This window comes from Alternaria postmessia (assembly GCF_024291825.1).
Source record: "Alternaria postmessia strain BMP 2775 chromosome Unknown scaffold_147, whole genome shotgun sequence".
NCBI lineage: Eukaryota > Fungi > Ascomycota > Dothideomycetes > Pleosporales > Pleosporaceae > Alternaria > Alternaria postmessia.
The window spans coordinates 1-11,493 of record NW_026260220.1 but is presented as its reverse complement, the minus strand read 5'-3'; the positions used below and the strand labels follow the sequence as shown (position 1 = coordinate 11,493).

At 52.9% G+C, this 11,493-nt stretch overlaps 6 protein-coding genes across 6 annotated transcripts; 3 read left to right on the top strand and 3 right to left on the bottom strand.

Annotated features, from left to right (window-relative positions):
• Positions 1 to 23: 23 nt before the first annotated feature.
• Positions 24 to 451, bottom strand: J4E82_010850 (uncharacterized protein; the record flags this gene model as incomplete). The annotated part of the gene is made up of 2 exons (XM_051737060.1): positions 24 to 181; positions 235 to 451. 2 exons carry the CDS (start codon positions 449 to 451, stop codon positions 24 to 26), a joined length of 375 nt encoding a protein of 124 aa, XP_051583177.1.
• Positions 452 to 1,770: 1,319 nt separating this feature from the next.
• J4E82_010849 (uncharacterized protein) lies at positions 1,771 to 2,373 on the top strand (the record flags this gene model as incomplete). Its single annotated transcript, XM_051737059.1, has 1 exon — positions 1,771 to 2,373. The coding sequence occupies one exon, from the start codon at positions 1,771 to 1,773 to the stop codon at positions 2,371 to 2,373; it is 603 nt and encodes a 200-aa protein (XP_051583176.1).
• Positions 2,374 to 3,307: 934 nt separating this feature from the next.
• J4E82_010848 (uncharacterized protein) lies at positions 3,308 to 4,681 on the top strand (the record flags this gene model as incomplete). The annotated part of the gene is made up of 1 exon (XM_051737058.1): positions 3,308 to 4,681. One exon carries the CDS (start codon positions 3,308 to 3,310, stop codon positions 4,679 to 4,681), a length of 1,374 nt encoding a protein of 457 aa, XP_051583175.1.
• A 95-nt stretch (positions 4,682 to 4,776) lies between these two features.
• Positions 4,777 to 6,182, bottom strand: J4E82_010847 (uncharacterized protein; the record flags this gene model as incomplete). The annotated part of the gene is made up of 6 exons (XM_051737057.1): positions 4,777 to 5,189; positions 5,235 to 5,299; positions 5,353 to 5,470; positions 5,532 to 5,825; positions 5,885 to 5,957; positions 6,009 to 6,182. 6 exons carry the CDS (start codon positions 6,180 to 6,182, stop codon positions 4,777 to 4,779), a joined length of 1,137 nt encoding a protein of 378 aa, XP_051583174.1.
• A 1,507-nt stretch (positions 6,183 to 7,689) lies between these two features.
• Positions 7,690 to 9,267, top strand: J4E82_010846 (uncharacterized protein; the record flags this gene model as incomplete). The annotated part of the gene is made up of 6 exons (XM_051737056.1): positions 7,690 to 7,914; positions 7,976 to 8,099; positions 8,147 to 8,369; positions 8,428 to 8,761; positions 8,811 to 8,964; positions 9,029 to 9,267. 6 exons carry the CDS (start codon positions 7,690 to 7,692, stop codon positions 9,265 to 9,267), a joined length of 1,299 nt encoding a protein of 432 aa, XP_051583173.1.
• A 151-nt stretch (positions 9,268 to 9,418) lies between these two features.
• On the bottom strand, positions 9,419 to 10,915 carry J4E82_010845 (uncharacterized protein; the record flags this gene model as incomplete). The annotated part of the gene is made up of 1 exon (XM_051737055.1): positions 9,419 to 10,915. The coding sequence occupies one exon, from the start codon at positions 10,913 to 10,915 to the stop codon at positions 9,419 to 9,421; it is 1,497 nt and encodes a 498-aa protein (XP_051583172.1).
• Positions 10,916 to 11,493: the final 578 nt, after the last annotated feature.

Below are 11,493 nucleotides of genomic sequence, written 5' to 3'. Positions count from 1 at the left end.
AAACTCCTATCCACATCTCTGTTTTAGTTGACCTTGGCCTGAGCAAGGCTGTTGATCTGCTGAGCACCGTCCTGAATCTTGCCGTTGGCTGCCTGGAAGCGACACAGAACACCGGAGCGCTCCTTGACGTTGTTGTCGCACACCAGCTGGTTGTTTGCAACGCAGTTGAGAGCACCGTTGCCTAGAAATAGTGTGTCAGTATTGTCCTAAGAGATATGTAGGTATTCTACTCACATGCAGCTGGGCCTCCAGGCACACACTTGCCAGCGGCACCGTTGACAGTGCAGGCATCCTGCTTCAGAGATTGGTTGGGGATACAGCAAGCCCCGTTGGCTGCCTGGCGGGTGTCAAGCACGCTGCGAGGAGTGTTGCGTACGCCTTCGACATCGGTGATAGCGGCAGAGGAGATGGCGACAAGGCCAAAGAGAACGGCGGTGATTGAGAATTGCATATTGGCGATTTGAGTTGCGAAGTATATCGGTTCGGGGTATTAACAATTGATTATCGAAAAGTGTTGATGGTTGAAAGTGATCCGCGCAGCGGTAGTGAATGAAGTAAATGTAGAGTGAATTGGAAGACTGGCTTGGAAAAAAAACCTTGGGCAGGCGTATGCGCTACCTTTATACTGCGACTTCTGAACAGCATTGATGCTATATCGCTTTCCATTAAAGGAATGCTGGGTAAGCGATCCTGAGGCAGTCGATCATGCACATCTAAAACCCTTGCCCGGGCCCTGGCGGGTCCAGCAAATCGCGGTCAAAACAATGATTATTGCGCGCAAGCAGTATGGCAGTAGACGAAGCATACTGTTCTTCCTAGATGAGCAACATCCAATATGCCATGATTGAGCTTCGGGGATGAACTTGCACCTTGGTGATAGGCAAACGCGCGTTGTAGTCGATCTCGGACCATTGGTAGACAGCTGCAAGTGCCGTCAAACCCGAGTTGACAAGCAAACTGAAACACTTCCTGCCTTCTCAAACATGTGCCTTAGAAAGATATGAGACGTAGAACAACCCGCGGTTAAACGGCTAATTTAGGCTATGGTCTGTGACATGCATGATCAGGCGCTTCCAGGCGCACTTCGCATGACAGTCGTTCACTACTTACCTTCTAATAACAATCCACAACAAGTCGAGCGTCAGGATCGACGAAACCTTTCGTCTCCGTGCACCCGTTATCTTCGCCATGGCTTCGTCGAACACGACCTTCCTCGTTGCAAGACAAAGCTTGAAAATGCTGGCTGAACCACACCGCTCAGGCTTGGAGTGCCGCCGAGCGCCGGAAGATATCGCGAGAGGATTCGGAAGAGTTTAGACATTAGAGGGCTGCGGGACGGGTACCTGCGCATAGCGTTAGGGCTGAGAATGTCACGCGCGCATGCGACATTGGCGCTGAACACGATAAGAATCGCACACACCGCTCGCGCAGCGTCGCCGACTACGTAAACATTCTGCTCAAGTTCCCCAGAGTAGAAGGCATGTCCCCAAGCTGCGCCACAGGTCCGAGCGCTCGTCAGTCCAGTTCTCTTGGCCTCCGGAAGTTGCAGCAACATCCTGGATACCTCTGGACGCCTTTAGTGAGATGGAAAATCTTGGATTGGGCGTTGGGGCTGAGCGCTGTATAAGATGATAACAGCTCGTCGTGATGATGCACAGGCACTTCAGCTTGCCTTCTTGAGCTTCAGTCGACTCGCATCGCTAGAACCAAAATATCCCCGTCTTTGCGATCAAGTTGTTGTCCAAGGCCAACGATCCTGCAAGACCTATCATGGCACCGTCCTGGATGGAAAAGTTCATCGTGCGTGGCGAGCCACCAATCCCAGACCCCCTGCGTACCTCGTCGCAACCAACTCTTTCCCTCAACTACTCCGCGCTCGCAGAACACCGTCGCATCTTGAGCGCTCCAGGTGAGCACATGCCGCGCTACGTAGTAACTCGGAAGTCCATCATGGGGCCATGGGGAAGCAAATGCTCCGTCACAGTCCCCACCAACTCCGACCAGGAAATCGCCCTCATCGACTTTCACACCTTTCACTACGACATCAAGTTCCCTCTACGCGACCACTACATCGACATCAGTACGGCGAAGCGTAGATTTGATGCGAGCGGTGGGCTAGGGGAGCTACACTGGAAGGCAACGGGGATGCAGGTAGCGGGCGCAGCGTCGTGGGAGTTGCGGGATGAAACGAGTCTTGTCATGGTTGTGGACATTGATCAAACGCAGACAAACGGTAGGATTAGTGTTTGGAGAGAGACGCTGGATGAGCAGACTACGGAGGAGCTTGTCGTGGTTGGGCTTGCACAGATTGAGGAGTATAAGAGGATGCTTAGGCAGGCGAAGACGTCTGCGGTGGGTGTAAAACTCAACTGAGATGCTCTCTGCACATGTAGCAGGAATTTGATGTGAGTTTGGAGGGGAATCGCCAAGCAACACTATAGTCACAACTCAAGCGTAAGAATATTAGACCACAGGCTTGCGCGACTTGGAGATTGTGATTTGAAGATGATGAAGACACGAACGGAAGTCCGCGATGCTCATCCCTGCCGCATGCTTGCACCATTTTGTGGAGGTTTCGCGGCCCGATTTCTTGCGAAAACGCTATGCGCTAGCTGCGCCTTGCTATCACAGTCGGTTAGCTCCATCAAAAGCTGGGACAGTATCGAGATGGCCAAGGCAGTAAGCCAGTAGACTTTTACGCTCTCCAGGCGTCGTGGAAATGCTTTGGCGGTGTCCGCATGTTGAGATGCGCCCGACTCTTCGGAGCTAAACGAGGATGGCGGCCGAGGCAGGGTCTTTTTGAGCGGCCTTGGGCGGTGGACCCTTCTTTGATTCCTAAACATCCATGAATCATCCTTTCGACTCTCTGATCTCAACCAATGACCATCCCGACAGCGCCAGGAAACATGTTCCAGGCGCAGATGGCGTCATGCATGTCTATCCTTAGTCCATCTGTTCCTGCAATCGCGGCATGGGCCCTACCTGAGCCGAAACGGCTTATGGTGAAGCATAGATTTCACGCTTTCGGAGCGCGAGGCATGCGCAGGGCTAACAAGAAGGCTATCGATCCCTCCTCTGCTTGATGCTTGCTTCTTCTTCGCCTGACTGGCTTCACACCTCAAAGAGACAATCTTGAACCTACCGTCTGCTCTCCTCCCGCATTGCGCGATTCGCTTGCATCATTCCGCAAAGCGACAACCCCCACTAAAAACATTACAACAGCAGCAGCAGCAACAACATCAACGCGACAGAAACCCGCGCGCGCCAACTACATTCTAGAACATACGCAGCCTGGATAGTCGCAGGTATGGCGACAACGCCCATCGAACTTGCGTCAACCACCAGCACGCTTCCCACGCGCCAGAAGGCGATTCCCTACACATTCGCCGACGGAAGGCGGACCCCACTCTCTTCCATCCTCCCACCCCTCGTCTTCGGTACCGCCACGTTCAACCATCAGTACAACAGCGACCCCTTCGCGCTCGACACCACCGGTCTCGTCACCTCGGCGCTTACCCACGGTATCCGCGCCTTCGACACGTCCCCATACTACGGCCCCTCCGAACAACTGCTCGGCGATGCGCTCGCAACCCCATTCGTCCGGGAGACGTTCCCGCGCAACTCATACATGATTCTGACCAAGGTCGGGCGGATAGCAAGCGATGAGTTTGACTACAGCAAGGAATGGGTGCGCGACAGCGTCAACAGGAGTCTGGAGAGACTGAACACAGAGTATCTGGACTTGGTATACTGCCACGATGTCGAGTTTGTGAGCCCGGCCGAGGTACTGGAAGCCATCAAGGAGCTCCGCTGCCTTAGAGATGAGGGCATAATTCGGTACATTGGTATCTCGGGGTACCCTCTCGATGTGCTGGGTGACATGGCTGAGCTCATTCTCCGCGAGACCGGCGAGCCGCTCGATGCGGTCCAGTCGTATGCCAACTTCACGCTCCAGAACCAGACGCTGGCCGGTCCGCGCGGCATCTTGCGCCTCAAAAACGCGGGCGTCGACGTCGTGCCAAACGCCTCCATCCTGGGCATGGGTCTCCTCCGTCGCGAAGGTGTGCCCGTCGGCGCCCTAGGCGACTTCCACCCTGCGCCTTCTTCACTGCGCGAAGCAGTGCGGAAAGCGAGCGACTTCTGCGACGACTATGGTGAGCGCATCGAAGTCATCGCCATCCGCTTTGCGCTCGAGACATGGATATCATCTGGCGCGCTGTGCGGATCCCGTGGAGACCCCGCATCGGGTGTGGCCTGGAAACATGAGTCTATAGACGACGTCGGAGGCTCCAAGCTGGGCGTCAGCGTCATTGGTGTGTCGCGCGCCCCGGAGCTGGAGAAGACCATGCTTGTCTGGCGATCCATCTTGGATGGACTGGAGGGCGGCAAGGAGACTGCTGTGCAAGCTGGTCGCTGGTATCGCGCGTGGGAATGGAGCATGAATCGTAAGAGGGCAGTACAGATCCTTGCGGAGGGTGTACAGGAAGTACTTGGTGACGGCTTTGGCTACGCGTGGTCAAGTCCTGATCCAGGCTTCGTCAATAAGAGGAAGAAGGACGCAATAAAGGGAATTCAGGGTGATGCGCCAGCACCGTGGCTGACGCCCGCCGCCAGCCCGGAGGCTGTGGCTGTGAGAGATTCAAGTGAGGTCATGGAAGAGAAGTCGTTGCCGCTACGGTAAAGGAGAAGATGTAGCACGTGTATATAGTGAACAAAGCTGCACGCCTTCTAACCTCTATTCCTGTCCTTGTATCCTTTTAAGGAGGTATGTCCACCTCATACTTTCCACTCTGGTACATGGCGTTCGGCATGGTCTGGCAGAGATTCTGGAGACGAAGCAGTGACGCGTCCAGTCTCCTCGTCGACAGCCAGATCATCCAGCTCTACATAGTTCCCTTGTGATCCACGTCCAAACACTTCCTTTACAGAATCTCCACATTCTCCATTGACCGTTATGTCTGGCGTCTTCTTGCTCGATTGTCTTGTGCTCATTCGGTTCCCCGAGCTCGCAGCTTTGGAAGGGTACGATCGTGATTTGCTTCGTGATTTGCTTCTGCTCGAGCCTGTGTAGCCTTCGAGCGCGGAGTTGACCGCATGCTTGAGGACGACGCGAAGTACAGGAATTGAGGTAGCGACGATGGCCATGGAGCACTCTGCCACTGCCCATATAATAGCATTGTATGATTCATCTGTAGCTGTTAGCAATGAACCGTACATGGCTTGAAATGTCTTACATGATACATCCTGTGTTGTCAATTTTGCGATGTATGTGGATCTGACAATCGATGTGACTCCGGCTCTTCGATGAAGTCAGCTCAGTCTGCTACTCGATCAAGCAATGCATGAACTCACAGTATTCCCAGACTCATGGCGACACATGCACCGATCTTCTCTGCGGTACGCATCTGCAGCTTCCAAAGGATCTTCCACGGCAACACAGCAAGAGAAAAATCCATAAGTGCTGACCACACTGCGTCGCGTCGCAAGTCAGCAAAGGAATAAAGGTATCAACTTGGAAGCAGGGTACTCACTAGCTTGGAAACGTCCATATATAACAGAGGGTTGCTTGTCGATGCACTCTCCCGGTATGAAGTTCACAAAAGTTTTGGCTAGCGGTTTGCATTGCACCCATGGTATAATGGTAGCAGGGATTGCAAAGATCGCTAGGGTAGAGATGGCAAAGTAGACGTAGAGTCTGACCCATCCGTCCGTCAGCCGAAGCAAAGTGAGTCCAAAAGAGATCTTGCTCAGGGCAATCGCGATGGTGTATATCGTCAGTTCCGCTGCGCCGATATACATCATCTTGTCAAGATTGCGCAAGTCGACTAGCGTAAAGATTAGCGATCTGAGGTGTGAAATCCAAGACTCTGCTTTGGCGTCTTACGGTCAAGTGTATGTCCTCCATAGCCTACGTTGATAGACACTTGGTTGATGGAAACTTGGACCAGAAGTAAGATCTTTATCGTATAAGCGAACTGCTATCTGCATCGAGATGTTTTGGCACTTACCCAAGCGACCACAAGTGTGCAGTCGTCTAGCCACAGCTTCCCTTGACGCCATCGAATATAGAGCCGAGGGAATAGAAAGGCAGCCGCGACAGAGAGCAGCGACCAGGTGACCACGGACATGAGAGGTCCATGGGTCTCTTTTGGGTTGCTAACCCAGTTTTCGATGCCACTCATTTGGATTGGTTTCAAGGGTTGGCGAGAAGGAGAAGGAATTGAAGGGTATGCTCCTTAGCGCTATATCAAAATCCAAGAGCGGTCATGGCGGTACGATGCTGACGTGGGACAAGGATCAAGTTTATATCCAACGGCGTTGAGGCGAGGGTGAAGGATAGGGTTGCGGATGGAAGTTATCCGCATCGATAGTGGCCGGTATTCACCCTTTTCCTTGAGTGGTGGCACTGGTGGGTACTCACTCGGCTGAGAAGCCGTGTCCCATAATGCAAACTAGAACGGTGCGGCAGCAGTTCTGAAGAGTAAGCTTTGCCAGATGGTTGTGGGGACGCTTAGAACTGTACGTAGGTATCGGGCAAGTTGCAACACTGGCCGGGCTGTTGGGCGACGTTAATCAAGGCATCGTTCGCCGCCAATCATGCAATGCGGGCTTCTCTGCGCGACGTTTTAATGAAGTCCGCGGCGGGTAAGGCAGCCTGCATACTCAAGAAATTGTGATCAGTTCGGGCTGGAAAAGAGCAGTAGTAGCAGTCCATCTGTCAGTCCACATGTGGCAGTATGTGCGACTGTTGCTGCACGTTGGAAGCATAAACAACGGCCTAGTCAGCAGATCAGCGCTGGACAGATCATGCCCGCTAGACCAGAAGCGCTAATTTCGGAAACGTCTTGGCCCGATCGATAATTGCCGGCGGGTATACAGAGAGCTCTCGCAGGAACGCGGAGATGGAATATAAGCTCATCGTGTTCGCCCTTATAACAGTATAACAACGTACAAATTTCTGAGATCAAAAAATGCAGTAGTACTCGCAGCCTGGTGTTGTATCTGTCAAGTTGTTCTTATTTCTTTTGTTGCGACGTTGGAGCGCGTGGGTTAGGGGTTCAGAGTTGGGGCAAGCCGGGTTGGTGTTCTAAACCTTAATTCAAGCTTCTGCGTTGCTGCCAGAGCAGAGAGAGAGAGAGAGATGCTAGGCACCGTGACGAGCCACAAGGGCCCGCAACAAAAGCCTCGACGGTCGAACCATGACGCTGGGGCGCGTTATTCTCCCTGACCCGAGTCACTAGATCCAGCAGATCTCCCTGACCCGAGTCGCTAGATCCAGCAGATTCAGGAACGGACTGAACCCTGTGGCTGGCGCGAGCGGATGGTGGTTGTTTTAAGGCCCCTGCATGGAAGGCACCGCGCGAAGATCTGCAAACCCTTGTGGCTTTGGCCCAATCGCAACGCGCGCCGAGAAAGCACATACGTCGATCTCTCTGACCCAGGCCTTCCACTCTACAATTCGGAGCAAGTATACCGGGTTGTAAGGACTGTGCTAGAGACTACTTGACCCCGGATTGGCATCTCTGTCGGCGACATTTGGATGAGGATCATAGCGGCTCACGTGTGCGCAGCACTCATTTGCCACTATGAAAGTTGAACAATTTCTACCCTCATCCGACCGGACATTTCTCGCTTCAACTTCTCATCCTTTCTCCACATTCCTTCACACCTGAGATTGTTTTCGCAAACATGAAGTTCTCGGTACTATGCGGCACAACCCTCTTCTCATTGGCGACCTTCGCCTTTCCTGCGAGCATGCTCAAAGGGGACATTAGTGACGCGACCCTTGCGGAAATCACCGCTCTGACGGAGAGGATCGCAAGAGATCTAGAGAGCAAGCGATCGGGTGCCCACGTCAAACGTGCATTCGATGCAGAGGCTCAGCGCATCAGTACTACTGGTGATCACAAATACGTGAGTAGCGCTATTGGGATGCGCGACATGGAATCGCATTTGCTGATGGCATCGTAACCAGATTGCGCCAGGCCCCAATGATCTCCGTGGACCTTGCCCTGGTATCAATGTTTTGGCAAACCACGGTTACATTCCCCGGAATGGCATCTCTACAATCACACAAATGACTACGGCCGCCAATGAGGGTTTGTGTGCCTTTACTCTCTTATTTGCAGAGTGCTAACTATGTCAGTGTTTGGTATGGGCCTGGATCTATCAGGATTTCTAGCAGTCTACTCCGCCGTCATGGCAGGTGATCTCACCTCTTTTTCGATTGGAGGTAAACCTAAGTCAGGTGGGCTCCTAGGCGGTGTAACCTCATCACTCGGCCTTCTCGGAGAACCACAAGGCCTGAGTGCGTCACACAACCGCTTCGAGGTTGATGGGTCACCCACCCGATCGGACTTGTACTCAACGTATGCTACCCAGCTTTCTCTCCCTTGTTGCATGGCCAGCTTAACTCATTCCTCGTAGTGGCGACCCCGTATCCCTCAACTTGAGCTATTTCGAGCAGCTCCTCTCTATGCCTCTTGGCAAGAACGGCATTGACCCCTCCGTTATAACCCAGTTCCGCCTTGATCGCACAAGGCACTCAATCGCTACGAATGGTCATTACTTCTCAGGCCCGCTACAGGCCCTTGCGTTGAACCCCGCCACGTATCAATTCACCTACCGTTTCTTCGCCAACCACACTGCTGAGAACCCTGAGGGCTATCTCGATGCCAAGACGCTCATGTCATTCCAGGGTGTTACCGGAGAGAAGGGTAATTACAAGTGGGCTCGTGGGCAAGAGAAGATTCCTGAGAACGTGAGTACCCATCGTGACACCGTCCGCTTGCATACGCTAATGCCCATAGTGGTACCGCCGCGTTATCGGTGACGATTACAGCATCGCAGCGTTCGCTGCGGAAGCCGTTTCAATTGAACTCCAACACCCCGAATTTTACCGGTTTGGTGGAAACACCGGCCAGCCCAACACATTCACTGGAGTTGATGTCGACGACTTGACAGGCAAGTGATATCTTTGTACGGAGTTCATGTGAGACAAATACTGACTTTGCACACCGATCTTCAGGCAACGTTTTCAATGCGCAGACACTCCTTGAGGGAAACAACCTAATGTGCCTTGCATTCCAGGCAGCTAGCGTAGGTGCTCCTGACGTTCTCCGCGGATTACTTGGCAACGTCTTGGTCGCTGTGCAAAAGTTGGCCTCTGTTCTAGACCCGATCATTGCAGAGCTTGGGTGCCCTGAGCTTGTCAAGTACGACCGAACCCTGTTCAACGCCTTCCCTGGTGCCGCGGGTGCGATATAGAGCGCGATTCTACACTTCGCGAACATATAGACTAAACTTTCTGGCTTCAAACCCTCGTTGTATTAATACTACAAAGCTTTCATCTGCCCTGGTAGTCCTTGTGCCGTGCATGCTGCATACCAGCGAAGTGTCTGTCACTACCTTACATCACTCAACTCACCCACGGGTCCCCCATGTGCACCGGATATTGTCTCTCTAGTTCCTCCAACACCTCCCTCTCCTTCATTCTAGCCTCCTCGCTTGCGAAAACTGTAGCTTCGATATCGCGCACTTCAACCTGCTCTCCGTCATATAGACCATAATAACCTACATCGTTCTCGATTGAACTACAATCGATCGTACCCAGCACATGGGAGCTTGTATGCAGATGTTGCCACGTATTATTCTTCTTGACGGTGAAGAATTTCCAGGGCTCGACAAACCCTTCTTCGTCTCCCCTGTGGTCGTAGCCTTCGTAGGTTACACCCGCAGCCTCAGCTTTCTTCCTCATATCCTCCGCATAGAAAGGGTTGGGACTCCCATCTGCCTCCCTTGCAAGCGCCCTATCCCATGGCGCCCCAATCTCGCAATACGCATCCGAGTAGTCTGCCACAACGCAAGCACGCGCAGCTTGTACACGCATATCCGGCCGCCTCCTCGCGAGTTCGACGTACGTCTCCGGCACCGCGAACTGCGGATACCATATCAAGTACGGCAGCTCATATCCTTTCGTATCTACAGTAATGCGCTCGAGATTGTTGCTCATGACGAATCGTGCATGAAGCGCTTTCTTCACCCGCAGCGTGTCGAAGCGCGAGTCACCAGCGTCGAGCTGCTGCGCCACCCACTTTGCGAAAAGAGGGTGGTGGTAGATGCCGCGGACAAGGCAGGGGCCTTCTTGCTGTATAAGGACTGGTCGACGCAGGCGCGCGTACCGATCGATGTTGCCTTGTACAGCGGCCATGAGGATTAGGAGGTCTTTTTGCACTGTGGGTAGATCGGCAGGGAGCGGATTGTACAGCAGGGGGACCACAACGGACTGATTGGTCTTTGAGGCGCTGACGCTGTAAGTGTCGATGGACATGTCTTCTGTGATATCGAGATAGCGCTCTCTGAAGCCATCACGTCGGTACCAAGATGACGTGTTGGATTTAACGGACCAGGGCGTGGTGTATCGCTGCTTGACCTCAAGCATGGAGCGTACACACGTGTCTCCATTGATAAGAGAAGGGCGTGGAGAGCATGGTGTGTAGGTTCGCGTGTAGTCGTTGAAGACAGTGTACTTTACCGGCTGGGAAGTGATTGCGTTATAGATGTCCGGATTATTGTTATCGCGTGCTTCTTCAGCGATATGAGCTTCTGGGAGAAGGGCAAGTGAGTGGTAGAGGTCAGTATAGCCAGCTACCGCGCAGACACGGCCAATCTGGTAAATCATTTGCGGGTATCGTTGTAAGAGCGCTCGGCAAGTGTCTTGGCTGGGCGCGCTTGGATGCCAGATGCAGTAAGGAAACTCGTCATGGTCAAGCATGTCCGGTATGCGATTGTTCATGATGGCTTGAGCATTCAGAGCGCGGGTAAAGCGCGAGTCCGTGCCGTGAAGCTCTCTTGCAAAGCCGTCGTTGTATCTGATGCCTCGGATTATCGCTCGCTGAGCAAGCTCCAGATCCATGTTTGGGGGAATTTTGACTCCTAATAGCGCATCTTTAATCCATGACATGTCGAATCGCCGCAGCCTTCTCTGATGTTCTTCTTTTTCACGCTTGAATCTCAACTGGGCGTCCTTTTCCATATCAATCTTGCGTCGAAGTTCTAACAGGCGCTGTCTCTTCTCAGGAGAGAATCGAGCTGAGCTCGCCGAGGAGCTTGCCGCAGTGCAAAATCCACATTCGTCTATAGTGGCCAGGCATCTTCGTGTCGATGCCAGAGCCCTACTTGAGACCCGTGTAAGCCACCACATCAAGGACCAAGGTAGGAACTAGACACATGTACGAGGACGAATACAGCTTGGAATTCTATAATCGTAATCACAGTCTGGAGAGTCGGGTGTTGCGAGGGGATAAGAAGACTTCGCAGTTGCTGTTCTCGTACCGTACGGGAGGCCTAAGTGGGTACCCAGGCCTTACAGTAGCGTGTCAGTCAACGCCCCAGGTCAGTCAACGCCCCACCCACAACACAACAGCTTCATGAGTATTGCAGCTATAACGCCTCAACAAAACGTGATAAAATTGCGCAAAAGTAGATTTATAC